This window comes from Orcinus orca, chromosome 11 (assembly GCF_937001465.1).
Source record: "Orcinus orca chromosome 11, mOrcOrc1.1, whole genome shotgun sequence".
Taxonomy (NCBI): domain Eukaryota; kingdom Metazoa; phylum Chordata; class Mammalia; order Artiodactyla; family Delphinidae; genus Orcinus; species Orcinus orca.
This window is the reverse complement of record NC_064569.1, coordinates 33,332,325-33,347,867: the sequence shown is the minus strand read 5'-3', so window position 1 is coordinate 33,347,867 and position 15,543 is coordinate 33,332,325. Positions and strand designations below refer to the sequence as shown.

General features: G+C 34.3%; 1 protein-coding gene across 8 annotated transcripts in view; it reads left to right on the top strand.

Annotated features, from left to right (window-relative positions):
* YAF2 (YY1 associated factor 2) overlaps window positions 1-15,543 on the top strand; it is a 64,976-nt gene that overhangs the window by 17,784 nt on the left and 31,649 nt on the right. For 2 of the 8 annotated variants that reach the window (XM_049694073.1, XM_049694074.1), the window contains exons 2-4: window positions 5,748-5,819; window positions 5,913-6,012; window positions 13,509-14,865. The exons of 1 other annotated variant lie outside the window; for it this stretch is intronic. In XM_049694073.1, coding sequence (XP_049550030.1) covers window positions 14,773-14,865 — 93 coding nt within the window. In that variant the 5' untranslated portion in view covers window positions 5,748-5,819; window positions 5,913-6,012; window positions 13,509-14,772. Of the gene's footprint in view, window positions 1-5,686; window positions 5,820-5,912; window positions 6,013-13,508; window positions 14,866-15,543 lie in introns of those variants that run through there. 5 more of the 8 variants (XM_049694075.1, XM_049694072.1, XM_049694076.1 and 2 more) reach the window with 4 other exon arrangements.

Here is a 15,543-nt window from a genome sequence, read left to right as displayed (position 1 = left end):
CCTTTTTAGGAACCTAATTAATAGTCACTTTGCAACTTTTAGCGTAATACTAATTACTTTGTAATGCTTTCCATATTAGTTACCTGTTGCTTTATAACAAGTTACCACAAAACTCAGTGGCCAAAAACAATCAGCATTTATTATCTTCTCTCCCTCCCTCCCTCTCTCCCTTCCTTCCTTTCTTGCTCCTTTCCTTCCTTGTCAAGAATTCAGAAGCCGTTTAGCAGGTGGTTCTGGCTCAGGATCTCTCAGGCTCGACTGAGGGAGGATCCACAACTAAGCTCACTCAGGGTTGTCAGCAGACCTTAGAATACCTGCTTCCAGCTGTTGGCAGGCCTCAGGACTCTGGTTGTTGGCCAGATACATTAATTTATTGGTCATGTGGACCTGTCCATGGGGCTGCTCACAACATGGCAGCTTGCTTACCCCAAAGCAAGATATCTGGGTGAAAGTCACCAAAACGGGAGCCACTGTCTTTTTATAACCTAATTTTGGGAGTGACATCCATTACTTCTGCCAAATTCTGTTCCTTAGAAGTGAGTCACTAAATCCAGCCCATACTCAGAGGGAGGAGATTATACAGAAGGGCGTGCATACCAGGAGGTGGAATCATTGTGGACCATCTTAAAAGGCTGCTCATCACACAGTCCTTTAAAGTTTAAAACTTTCTGTGGTTGTTGCAGAATTCTTTCCTGAAAGGGAAGCTTATGGAGGAAACCCAAAATATAAAATAGATAAATGGAGAGCTGTTCTGTCCAGAGCAGTGGTTCTAAGGACCTAGAGCTTACCTGCTAGCATCCCTCCACTTCAGCTTTTCTGAACAGATTGAATATTAGTATCTTTACTGTCTAATGTCAGTCAAGAACATGAATATGTACTATTTTTCTCATACTTTTAGAATTTGTCAGCAGTTGCAGTTCTAAAATTCTAGCTTATAAATAAAAATCGGGTATTGGAACATTGAAAATTATTTGTGTAAATGTTTCTGGCAACTTTAACGGTCTGAGGAGCTTTCTTTACTAGTAAATCTAATGGAGTGACTGATTTTGTAATATTAGCAGATATAATTTCTATATTGGTAGGATAATGATAGTGACTTACTTAGTAACTACTGTCTAGAATGTTTCTTAACTATTTCCAAATTATATGTATTTTTGTATAAGTGGTATTTGCACTTTTAATATTCATGTGTTCTTGTATCTCTTTCATGCTGCACATCGTGATTCCTAATCAATACCATAAATTACTTATTTTCTTTATCTTGCAATATAAAGAATATAGTCTCAAAATAATAGTACAGTCATCCCTTGGAATCTGTGGGGGATTGGTTCTGGGACCCTCTTGGTTACCAAAATCTGAAGATGCTCAAGTCCCTTACTAAAATGGTGTAGGAGTTAAACATAAACCTGCATACATCCTCCCATATACTTTAAATCATCTCTGGGTTACTTATAATTCCTAATACAATATAAGTGCTATGTAAATAGTTGTTAGCATGTTTTGCTTTTTGGAACTTTGTAGAATTTTTTTCCCGAATATTTTTGATGTATGGTTGGTTGAATCTGTGGATGCAGAACCCCTGGATAAAGAGAGCCAGCTGTACCAAAATTAATACAAACACTAAATCTCTAAACTTAGAATTTTTTTAATAGTTCTTTAAAGATATATAAAATCATTTGAAAATAATTCCGTTTCTGGGTGGTTATGTTACAATTTGATATATGGTTAGATTCCAGGCATGGTTTTTAAATGCATTACTTATATTTTTATTAACTTAATCCTCACAATTGCTCTGTGAAGTAGGTTCTGCTGTTACCCCTATTTTACAGATAAATACAGTTTTTTCCATCTTGATTTTAGGTTAATTTATGTTAAGAAAATAGTACTCTTTTTGTTTGTTTCTTTATGGGTTCATGTAGAGCTAAGTAGTGGATAAGGCTGAAGGAAAGGAAAATTTAATTAAGAAACGGATTATCTGATGAGCTGTTTAAGGAGCAAAAAAGGATGACAGTTTCTGTAAATAACATTATTTAGTAAGTGTATAATTCACTTTTGACCTTATTTTGGTTAACTGAGGTACACACATCCCCCCATATTTATGAACCATCAATAATGTCACTGAAATATGTGTGAATATATGTATAATGTTGAATTTTATTACACTGCTAAAGGATTTCAAGTCCAGGATTTACCACGAACAACTTTCCACAGCTATAATACCTTACATTAGAATTTTAAATCTTAATTGAAAGTTAGAAAATAATGTACTTGGAATCACAAAACCAGTTGTAATTTAAGTTGCTTCTGGCCAAAATATAATGTCTAAACTAATGGGTAGTAGAAGTGAAAGTTAGCTAAATAACTCTTTTTTTCTGAACAGTTCTTTCAAAAGTTCAAATTGATTTTATGCAATAGATTCTCATTAGTGAAACACTTGATTAGGTTCTTGATTCCTAAGGAGTACCTTTTTGTGGATGGGCGTTACAATTATTAGAGCTTACAGAGGATACTTTTGAATAGAGTATCCTAATTTCTGGAATTTCTTTTCTCAGCTGTTCTGATAAAATCCATCTTAGTTGAGCTTATGCTATGATAACAACAACAAACAGCTTTGAATGCTGGTCTCTTAAGTGAACCTTTTGGTTACCTTAAAATATTTTCAAGATATTTTGATTCTCAAATTATTTTTTAAAATGCACTTGATTTTATTTTCAATTCATAAGATCTGAGTCTAAATGGAGACTGCATGTGTTACTATAAATTAAAATTGGAAGTTATCATTTAGTTTTTAATGACAACTTTTATACTAGCTTATACCATAAGGACAAAATATTTGGATTATTGCTCCTGTATCTGTTGCATCAATCCAAACACGTAGAACCTTCATGCCATGTACCTACTTACTTTTCAGGGAACAGATGTTAACTAGGAATCTAGTTAACTAGATGGCCCTTTTGGCGTTTATCTCTGTATTACAGTTAGAAATTGAGTTCTGTGTAGTGCCCCTGTTTGCCTGAGTGGGTCATTTGAAAGCTAATGCATTAAGCAGCTCATGCAGCTCAATATCAAAAAAACAAACAACCCAATCCAGAAATGGGAAGAAGACCTAAGTAGACATTTCTCCAAAGAAGATATACAGATTGCCAACAAACACATGAAAGGATGTTCAACATCACTAATCATTAGAGAAATACAAATCAAAACTGCAATGAGGTATCACCTCACACCAGTCAGAATGGCCATCAACAAAAAATCCACAAACAACAAATGCTGGAGAGGGTGTGGAGAAAATGGAAACCTCTTGCACTGTTGGTGGGAATGTAAACTGATACAGCCACTATGGGGAACGGTATGGAGGTTCCTTAAAAAACTAAAAATAGAACTACTATATGACCCAGCAATCTCACTACTGGGCATATACCCTGAGAAAACCGTAATTCAAAAAGAGACATGTACCACAATGTTCATTGCAGCACCATTTACAATAGCCAGGACATGGAAGCAACCTAAGTGTCCATTGACAGATTAATGGATAAAGAAGATGTGGCACATATATACAATGGAATATTACTCAGCCATAAGAAGAAACAAAATTGAGTTATTTGTAGTGAGGTGGATGGACCTAGAGTCTGTCATACAGAGTGAAGTAAGTCAGAAAGAAAAAAACAAATACTGTATGCTAACACATATGGAATCTAAAATAAAAAAGGTTCTGAAGAACCTAGGGGCAGGACAGGAACAAAGATGCAGACATAGAGAATGGACTTGAGGACACGGGGAGGGGGAAGGGTAAGCTGGGATGAAGTGAGAGAGTGGCATTGACATATATACACTGCTAAATGTAAAATAGATAGCTAATGGGAAGCAGCTGCATAGCACAGGGAGATTCAGCTGGGTGCTTTGTGACCACCTAGAGGTATGGGATAGGGAGGGTGAGAAGGAGACACAAGACAGAGGGGATATGTGGATATATGTATATGTATAGCTGATTCACTTTGTTATACAGCAGCAACTAACACAACAATGTAAACAATTATACTCCCAAAAAGATGTTACAAAAAAAAGTGAAAAGAAAATAAAAACAAAGGATCCTAATTCATCCAAAAAAAAAAGCTAATGCATTAATTATTATTATTTTTTAAAATTCAGATTTATATAAAAATGGATATAATTTATCTGAGACAATTTGTATTTTTAAGTGGGAATCTAGGAAAAATCAGTCGACATGGTGCTGTCAACCTTTACTAAATACAAATACTACCTTATAACAAGATTGACACTTAAGATTTTCATTAGAATTACATTTTCAGTTTGTTTTTGTTGAGTAATGATTTTATACCCAATTTTATCCTGTTTACTCTTAAAGGAAAAGCTATACATTATCTTTAATTTTTTCCATAGAACGAAGAACCATGAAACCATATGTTTCTTGAAGGTAGGGGATAATTATTAAATAGGAGCATAATGGTAGCAGGGAAGACTATAACTGAAACGTATCTGTATCTTCAGTAAGAGCTAGTGTTTGAAGTCATCACTGCTCTAGCACATTGAAATGAACATGTACCTGATTAATATGTATTGAGTTAAAGGTAAAGGCAGTCTTCATGTGAACCTGAAATAAAGTTCTGTTGAGGAGACTTTTCTTCTGTTAGGAATAGTTTTTTGTTTCTCAATGACAGGTCCAATTTAAAAAGTGTAACATGGGGGGCGGGTGGGAAGGGGAAGCTGGGAGGAGGTGAGAGAGTAGCATTGACATATATACACTACCAAATGTAACATAGATAGCTAGTGGGAAGCAGCTGCATAGGCACAGGGAGATCAGCTCGGTGGTTTGTGACCACCTAGAGGGGTGGGATAGGGAGGGTGGGAAGGAGATGCAAGAGGGAGGGGATATGGGGATATATGTATACGTATAGCTGATTCACTTTGTTATACAGCAGAAATTAATGCAACATTGTAAAGCAACTATACTCCAGTAAAGATGTAAAAAAGATAAATGAAATGGAAAAAAATTAAGTAAAATAAAATAATTTATTGCTATAAAAATAAAAAATATAACAGTTAATCAAAAATATTACTGTACTACTTTGTACAATTATTTACATTAAAATCAGCATCATTGTTTATCAGTGGCCTGGCATACTTTTTTTTTTTTTGTGGACATACTTGTATATGTGTATGTGGTTGGTTTGTTGTAGGTAACAAATGGTTATTTTAAAGACTTATTGACTGATGAATGGGAATTGCATTGATGCTCTTTATCTGAAGTCTTACAGATTGTTAATCCACTGTGGTGGCCTCTACACCAAAATTCAAGCAATGTTAATGACAATGGCTAGTTAAGAAATGGTAGATTTTGATCAACTAATTATCCTTTACTAATATTAAAAAATGATGGTGGTGTTTTAGTGAGATAGAATAGTCTGATAGCTGATTTTTTATATATTAAAATATAGCTCTTGTTACAGCTGGAGATTTTAAAATGAAACCATTCAAATCATTTTCTTTTCCTTGTGTTTCTGATAATGCCAGAAGTTTCTGTTGACCTCATAGTTAGCACATTGTTTCTGTATTTACTTTGGTGCATTCATATATAATAATCTGATGAATTTACAACTCTGTCCCCCGTAGTTCTACATGTATTAATAATCTCAAATGAATTTAAATAATTTTCTTATTCTGATAGAGAAGAAAAAGCTGGATCACTTACCAGTAACTGGAGTTCTCCTATTGGGTAATCTCCACAGATCCACATTCTTTGAAGTTATTGTGAATGCCTCGAGGACCAAGGGACCGTTGAAATTTCCAATTTCAGGAAGGTAAGCAAGCACACTGAAGCATGTCTCTAGCATCTCCCAAATCCCCTCCCCCCAACTTTCTTACATATGCGTCTGTACTGCATGCCCCCTCAGTTCCAGTGGATGCCCATCAGGAAGATTCTCATGCTGGACAGAAGGGCAAGAGAGGTGGATCTGTGAGGGAAAAGACCCAATAGGATAACTCAAGTTGCTGGTAAGTAATCTAGTTTTCACAGACTTAAGATTTTTTTCCCCACATTTCTTCTCTTTAGGAGTTCATTTAATTACAAAGAGAGGAAGTTGTTTGGGATAGCCTCTTTTTGTAAGTTTGATGTGGATTATAGAATTTACTGTATGGATGATAAATACCTAGTGCTTAATGGGTACATGAATAAATGTGACATTAATTTTAAAGTATACATTTACATAATAGCTGTTTATAAAAATTATATATTTATTGCCTTTTGATAAATAGTGCAATAGTTCTAAAGCAGTGTGAGGAAGCTATATGTTGAATTATTTTAATTCCTTTATTTGTGATGTTTGTTTTATTGAAGTAGATACTTGTACTGTAAAATTTCTGCTTATGTCAAATTCGGCCAAATTCTTTTGGCACAGTACTAAACAGCAAGAATAGTTTTACTTCTTACTGACCTAGTTTTCAGTGTACCTTTTAATTTCGTTGAAGGTATATTTGGAAATAATTCAGGGTGTGTTGCAATTATACTTACCACTTCATTATTCATAATGGATTGGCTTATTGATGTGAAGGGGTGACATAGTTGGTTCACTATGAGCTCTGTGATTCCTCATGTACCAACCCCATTTATTTATGTAAATGTTAGAATTGGACTGGGTTCCTTGCTTCCCATTTCTCTCTCACTCATTCTGCATTGTTACCAGGTTACCATTGTTAAAAGGCCACTTATAGCACATAAAGACCTGTAGTGGTGCTGTGCTCTTGCTGTTTATAAAATTTCATCCATTTGCTGGGTACTTAGGGCCTCCCGTAATCTAATCCCATCCTATTTATCCAGCCTTAATTTCTTCAATTTGAAACTTTTGTTTTGGTCTTACCAGGATACTTCTCATATTCATGCTTTGGCTTGTGCTTTTCCATTTTCTTGAAATGACCCTCTTTTCATTCTTCTTCTCTATACTTTAAGGTTGAGGTCAGGTCCTACCCCTTACATAAATCCTTTTATGCTGGCATCTCTGTTATTTCTGCTTCTTCAGTGGAAAAATGAGATTGTTATGAGGATTGAATTAACTAATTCTTGGAGTGTACTTAGAACAGTGCCTAGTGGCACATAGTAACTTCTCTTATTAGCTATTATTTGATTGTAGTTTGATCTTAAATATTTCTGTGATTGTAGGTATAATTCTTATCTGTATGACACAGTTTAGCTTTAAATATTAGCTTCAGGTTGTATTGATTGTTATTTCTTCTGATATAAAACTCTTAAGCTGACTTGTATGGTCTTTGAGAGCAAGGATAGGATTTTATTGTGCTATCTTACTTCCTAACATTAGTGACTGAGATTAAATCGTGCCCATTGAAAAATTAGTTTTTATGTAGAATCACAAATATACTTGCCAGTTTTTTCATTTATAAAACGGGTTCATTTGGGTAATCAATCCTGTTTGTACTGTGTATTTTTTTTTTTTTTTTTTTTTTTTTTTTTTTTGCCGTATGCGGGCCTCTCACTGTTGTGGCCTCTCCCGTTGCGGAGCACAGGCTCCGGACGCGCAGGCCCAGCGGCCATGGCCCACGGGCCCAGCCGCTCCGCGGCATGTGGGATCCTCCCAGACCGGGGCACGAACCTGTGTCCCCTGCATTGGCAGGCGGACTCTCAACCACTGCGCCACCAGGGAAGCCCCTGTACTGTGTATTTTTTCTTAAGAACAACAACTTTTTTCCTTCAAAGCTGGTATAGTGAAATTGTTTAATACACTATAAACTTCCATTGCACGTTAGAAAAGAATGTATAGCTTTGAGAGTGTTATTCAATTGTATTCACTTTAAGACTCTGTGTAGTATACTTGATTTTTGAGGTTGGAATATCTTAGAAGATTATTGCTTGATTTTTTCAGAAATGCTTGGATTTAAGATACCTGTCTGATGAAGCAGTAAATGAAATCTGATTTCAAGGTCACTGAAGGAAGGAAATGCTTTTTGACAGATTGATTGTCACTTCTAAATAATCACCAGAGAACCACTTCAGGTCTAATTAGACAAGCCAAAATGAAGAACAGTCAGTCAGATGATTTAAGTGTTTGATTTGAATCTGCCGACTCTTCAGTCTCCTGGTTTTTTTAGTGTGATATGGTATGAGAATGCCCTTGTTCTGTAGAGATGCATGCTGAAATATTTAGAAGTGAAATATCATGATGAGTTCAGAAGAATAATGTGTGGCTATCTGGATGTGGTGATATGTGTATGTAAAGAGAGAGAAAAGGAGAGAGAGAGCAGATCTGGAAAACTTTAACAGTTTAAAATCTAGGTGAAGGGTATGGTGGTATACATTGTACTTTCAACTTTTCTGTGCCTCTGATATTTTTCAAACAAAAGTTGGGGAGAAAGTATTTTATAAAGAACTTTATTGTGCTTCAGTTTCTCTAATTCTAAAATGGCAATAATAGGACTTATTCTTTCCATGCCTTGATGCAGGTAGGCACAGTGGGATAACATTCAGTGAATAGCATTCAAGAGAGCTCTTAAGAAGTATTTTTTTTTTTGACATTAAAGAAGAATTTTATAATGGAGAACTTTTCAAAGAACATTTCACCTAAAAGTATATTAGATTAAAGTATATCTATTCCTTTTTTATTATTCAGAGCATATTCCATTATAATTGAATAAGAACAGTCAAGAAAAAAATATATGTAGGTATATAAGTTAACCAATTGAAATCTTGAAAATGAAAAATATATCTAGTTATAAAATAATCATTGGGCGACTTCCCTGGTGGTGTAGTGGTTAAGAATCTGCCTGCCAATGCAGGGCACATGGGTTCGATCCCTGGTCTTGGAAGATCCCACATGCCACAGAGCAACTAAACCTGTGCGCTGCAACTACTGAAGCCCACGCGCCTAGAGCCCGTGCTCCACAGCAAGAGAAGCCACCGCAGTGAGAAGCCCATGCACCACAACTAAGAGTAGTCCACGCTCGCTGCAATGAAAGAAAGCCCATGTGCAGCAACAAAGACCCAGTGCAGCCAAACATAAATAAATAAAATAAATAAATTTTTAAAAAATCATTGGGCAAAATAGAAGATTAGATGTAGCTAAAGATAGAAGTTGTTAATTTCAAGATAAAACTGGTTAACTCTTCCAGGACTAGAGCACAGGGAGATAAAGAGATGAAAAATAGAAAATAAAAACTAAGACACCTTAGAAATAGATTGAAAAGCTCCAGGGTGTCTCTAATTAGAGTTTCAGAAGAGAGAATACAGAGAATGGTAGAGAAGCAATATTGAAGAAAAAATGACTAAGAATTTTCAAGGATTAAAAAAAAAAGTGGAAATTATGAAATAATTAGAACTGAATCACAACAAAAGCATTGTATCAGAACTTGAGGGATATAAGAAAAGTGGTGCTTAGGGGTAAACGTATAACCTTAAATGCATGTATTAGGTTGAAAGAAAATAAGTGACCCGGATATACAGCTCAAAAAACTAAAAAAAGTAAAAAGTAAAACCAAAGAAAGAAGGAAAGAGGAAAGGAAAATAAAAGTAGAATTTGATGAAATAGAAAGTAATCAACAATAGAAATAGTAGCAATGTTCATTCAAATTGAAGCTGGTTCTTTTCAGTTGATTAAGTTCTGGAAGTACTCACCAAGAAGCAGATGACACAAATAATAAAGTTATAAAATGGGATATAATTACAAATAGTAATTGTAATTTTTAAAACCATAAGAAATCACTATTAATTTATGTGTATATAAATTTTAAAAACCTGGTGAAATGGTCTGTTTTCTAGGGAAAAAATCATTCAAAAATTGTACAAGAAAAAGAAAACCCATAGGAACTAAAAACCACTAAGACATTGAAGCTATAGTAAATTTCCCCGAGAAGTTTTTTAAAATATCAACTTAATTGAGCTATAGTTCATAAACCATACCACCTACCCATTTAAAATGTACAATTTAATGGTTTTTAATATTTTTACAGAATTGTTCAATCATTACCACAGTCAATTTTAGAATATTTTCATCACCTCAGAAAGAAACCATGTACATATTAGCAGTCAGTCCCAGTTCTCCACAAACCCTCAAGCCTTAGACAACCACTAATCTACTCTTTGTTTCTATAGATTTGCCAGTTCTACACATTTCACACAATGGAATCATTCAGTTTATGGCCTTTTGTGGTTTACTACTTTCATTTAGCATAATATTTTTAAGGTCCAGCCATGTTGTAGCATGTATCAATATACTTCATTCCTTTTTATGGCCAAATAGTATTGCATTGTGTGGATATACCACATCAGTTGATGGGTATTTGGATTTTTTTTCCTATTTTTTGCCTATTATGAACAGTCCTGGTACCAACATTTGTGTGAAAGAGTTTGTGTGAACATGTGTTTTCATTTCTCTTGGGTGTATACCTAGGAGTAGAATTGCTGGGTTATATGGTAACTCTGTTTAACCTTTTGGGGGGCTACCAGACTGTTTTCCAGAGCAGCTGTACCATTTTACTTTTCCACCAGCAATGTATGAAGGTTCTAGTTTTTCTACACCCTCACCAACATTTTCATTATTTCTCTTTTTGATTAAAGCCATCCTAAAATTGGTGTGAAGTAGTATCAGAAGGATTAGTTTTAATTGTGATTTTGTAATCATAATTTCACATATACTTTTGGGGAACAGGTAATCCCAATTTTATACAAACTGACCCAGATAATAGAAAAAGAGGGAGAGCTGCCCTGTTGTTTATCAGACAAATTTAGCCTTGAAACCTAAACTGAAAAGAATATACAAGGGAAAATATATTACATTCAATCTCATTTATGAACAGAGATAAAAATTTTATTATTTTATTTTTTCTTGAAAAATTTTAATTAGGATAAGAATGTAAGGATAGTTCAATATTTGAAAATTATATCAATGTAATTTATATGGTAAGATTTAGGGAAAAAAATCTTGAAAGATTTGGTAAAAGTATATGATAAAACTCAGCACTCATTAATGTTTTTTAAAAAGGTAACCCTCAAACCATGAAGAGAAATGAACTTTTTTCTTCCAGTAAAGGCTGTCTTTCAAACAGCAAGTGTCATGCTGAATGGCGAAACCTTAGAAACATTCCCTTTAACGTCAGGAATAAGACAAATATATCTCTACTAATAAGATAAGAAAAAAATAGAAATAAAATACAAAAGGATTGGAAAGGAAGAAAAATGAGATGAACATATCCCTAGAAAAAATTTTTTAAAAAATCAACAGACTGTACTAATAAGAGAATTCAGTGTTACTGGATACAAGCTCAACATTCAAATTGACAACCAGTTAGAAAATGAAAAATACCTCTTATACAGCAAATTCTGTAAAGTACCCAAGGTTTTATTGAAGGACATAAAAGTAGACATGAATAAAAGGATATACTATAATTATTAGTGGGAAGTATACATATTGCTAAAAAATTAACTTCTCTGTGATTTATATGTAATTTCAGACAAAAATCTCAGTAGGAATTTTTTTCTTTTTTGGTGGAAAATGACCTTCATATACAAAAGTAAAGGCACATGAATAACCAAGACAGCTCTGAAAGAAGAAAAAGAACAAGGAAGAGGGAGTTGCGCTGTTGGATATCTAGACTAATCTTAAAATTATGATATATAGAGTAGAATCCTACATAGCATGAAAAAAAAATAAACTGCTACACACAACATGAGATGAAACTTCTAGACTAAATGTTGAGCAAAAGAAGTGAGACACAAAAGAGTTCATATTGTATGATTTCATTCCTAGGAAGCTCAAAAACAGAACTAATCTGTGGTGATCGAGATCAGAATAGTGGTTATCTTGGAAGCATGGTACTGACTGAGAAGGGATATGAGGAGCGTTCTGGAGCATGAGAAATGTTAATATCTTGATCTGAGTTGGATCACCCAGGGGTGTACATATTTAAAAATCAGGCTGTACATAGTACTTGAGTACTTGTATACTTTATATAAATTATACCTCAAAGAAAAGTAAAGCCTTATCGTATTTAAAACAGTATAGGCTTAATACAGGAAAAGACAGATTAATATAACAGAATAGAGAGTTCAGAAATGGATCCATATATATTTGAGAAGTTGTTAGGTGCTAGAGATGGCATTTTCTATCCCCAGGGAAAGAAAATGTGGACTGTTGAATTGGTTTTTCTATATGGGGGAAAACTAGATTTCTACTTCAGACCATATGCAGAAATAAATTCCGGTTGAATTGAACACTAAACATGAGAAACTGTTTTTAAAAAATAGGAAAGTATAGAAGACTGTGTATCTTTAGGATATGTAAGGCCTTCTTTAACAAGTCAAGAAAAAAAGAATGAACCTTCAAGGATAAAAAAACATCAAGGATTTGACTACCTTAAAAAGAAAAACTTAGGTTTAATGTAAGGCATCATAAACCAGACTAAAACATAATGTCACATCTGGCAGATATGTGTAATGTCTGTAATGTCCAGTGCATTTGTGTCCAGAATACGAAAAGATCAAAAGAGGTACTATAGGTGATACAAATAAAATGAACAATGGATAGTAAGGTAATTCACAGCAGAGGAAACTGGAAATTGGGCTGAGAAGATGCTTAGCCTCATTTGTAGGGAAATGTAGTTAAAAGCTTATGAACCATCGATTTTCACCCATTAGATTGCAAAGCTCCGGATCAGATAAGTGTTACACAATTTAAAATGTGCATACCTAGTATCCAGCAATTACTATTCAAGGTATTAGTCTAGAGAAACTTGCACATTTGCCCAGGGAGATTTATGCAGGGATATTCGTTTGGAAAAAATATCTAAATGTCTACAATAAGAGGCATGGATAAATAAAATAAGATATAAAAGTTATTTAATGAAGGATTACCTAGATCTATGATTAGGTTATTGTCAGTGATTTTTTTAAATTTAAGAAACAGATTCTACTGTCTATGCCCAGGAATTCTTCTAAGCATTTTATAAACATTAAGTATTTTAGTCCTCATGAGAACTTAGAAATAGGTACTGTCATTATTTCCATTTTATAGATGGGAATACTGAAGCATAGAGGGGTAAATAACCCTACCTACTCTCATAGGTAGTAGATAGCAGAGCTGGGATTCAAAGCCAGCATTGAACCTCAGTGGCCTGGCTCCAGAGCCCACTGTGCCATGCCACCTTTTGATGTTTATAAATATGGAGAGACCTCATAAATGCAAGGAAAAGGTATTGCAGAATGATGCATACAATATGATCTCATTTACACCAAACTCATGGTAGTTGTTACCTCTGGATGGGGTTGGGAGGTGAGGGAGATCTTAATGATGGTGGTAAAAAGAAACTAGCTTATGGAACTGCATGTTTTTCCTTAATATGAAAGTAATATAAGTAAAGTAATATGTACATTATAGCTTTTAAACATCTGCACTTAATGTATGTATATGCTTATTTTTGTAAAAGGAAACACTGGAAAGATTGACCTTTATTGTTTTAATCTTTATTTATTCTTGGTGTTGGTTATATAGAAAAAGAAAAAAGCAGTGGCCCTAGCAAAATGGCTGTAATTTAGTCTAGTTCTGCGATAGTGAGCAGCAGGTAAGTGCCAGACCCTGGGTTAGGTGCTGGGGATAGGGTGCTTTCACCCTCTCTCTTTAAGGAGTTCAGAGTGGAACAGGGAAAGAGATGAGAAAAATACTTTTAATTCAGTATGTTATGTCTCTATCTCTCCTTCCCTGTTTCTCCATCCCCACCCTTTCCCCTCCATATACAAATAGGAGAAGGGGGAAATGTCTTGAGTTGGGGCAAGAGAAACGGGCAATGAAATATTGATGGCAATCCTACTTCTTATTCTTTTACAAAACTATGAGAGAATAAATTCTATAATGGTCAGAGATTGTAGCTTGTTCACCATTATATCTCCAAAACTTAGTTTAATACCTTGTGCTTAGTAGACCCCTGGATGTTGAAATGAATGCACTTTGACACTTCGCTCTCAAATTAACTAACACCTGAGCCCAAAGTTCTCCTCTAGCCGTCTAGGGTGTCTTCCACTGGTTCCATTTTCTTCAACTGATTACCAAAGTCTAAGGCAGTTTGAGAATTATATATGAAGTCTTGAATTGTTTTGTGCCAAAGAATTCTGACTTGAGAAATATTTTAATCTGTAGGAAATATTGGATCTCTAAAATCCAATATAATTTTCTTTGTGCTGAGTCCAATACATTTTTTAAAAATTAGTAGTCTTGTAATATTGGGATAGTTCAGTTGTTTGTCTCAGATATTGCATTCTCTGTCTTTGAGTCAGTGCTATCTTGTAAAAGTTTTATGTTCTGTATCTTGTTTGTGAAATTCTTAATTTCCTAAAACAACATTCTTTTTAAGTTTCCAGATGGACCATGGAATGTTTCCAGATGGTATTAGTGTTTATGAGAATTGCACTATCTTTTAAAATCTGTCATGGTATCTCATAAAGAGTAATACAGTTATTTCCTTTCACCCTAATGAGAGAGGTGTGTTTTCCTTTATAGCAAATTGAAATTAGGCGAGCTCTTTCCTCAAAGGGTGAATTTGAATATCTGAAAATTGCTGAGAATGGGTAAGCTTGAATAAATCATAGTGAAAGATATTTATCTTACACTGTAAGTTTAACACTAGGATTGTAATTGAGAAAAATCCTAAAACAAAGTTTATTGTTATCCTGGATGGATTTGACTAAACTATTGGTCAAATCCTGTTCTATGTGTACATAGTGCTTCTTTCTTACTATGTAACCCTTTTGCCAGAGATAACATGAAGAGAGCCTGGCTAACATTGGGTGGAACAATCCTGCTGGCTCAAGCCCCTCCCCAGATATTTGATTCAGTCCATTTTCTGGACAGTCTGGTAAGCTGTCATTGTTCTTCACATTAAAATCATCTTATTCAGGATGTACCCAAGAGGAATTTAGTACTAAAGGAACAAACTATTAAGTTCAATGAAAATGTTAAAAATAGTCATATTAACTTAAGGCTTCACATTAAACATGACTAATTTATAACAGCACTGTCCAGTAGAAATACAATGCAAGCCACAAAAGGGACTTATATATATAATTTTAAAATTTCTTGTGGCCAAATTAAAATGTAACTCAATTTATCTAAAATATTACCCTTTCAGTTTTTAGCAGGATATTTCACAATCTTTTTCATATTAAGTGTTAAAAATCTGGGATGTATTTTATACTTAGAGCACATCTCAATTCAGATTAGCACATTTCAAGTGCTCAGGACCCACATATGGCTTCTGTATTATACAGTGCAGATTTGGAGCATCTGAAAAACATTTGGTTTTATATAGTTCTCCGTCTGTTACTTCTCATTAAAGATGCTTTGAGTATTTTTTTTTCTTTTATTGCTTCACCTGTTCATAGGTGCTTAGCTTTACTATTGATTATTGGTAACCTGAAACCCTACTATGCATTCCTAAATTTGACAGACCATTTAGGTCTTTCTGTAATGTTTTCTCATATACAGGCCTACTTAATTTCTTTAGATAAATTGTAAAGTTTCCTTCCTATAAGCT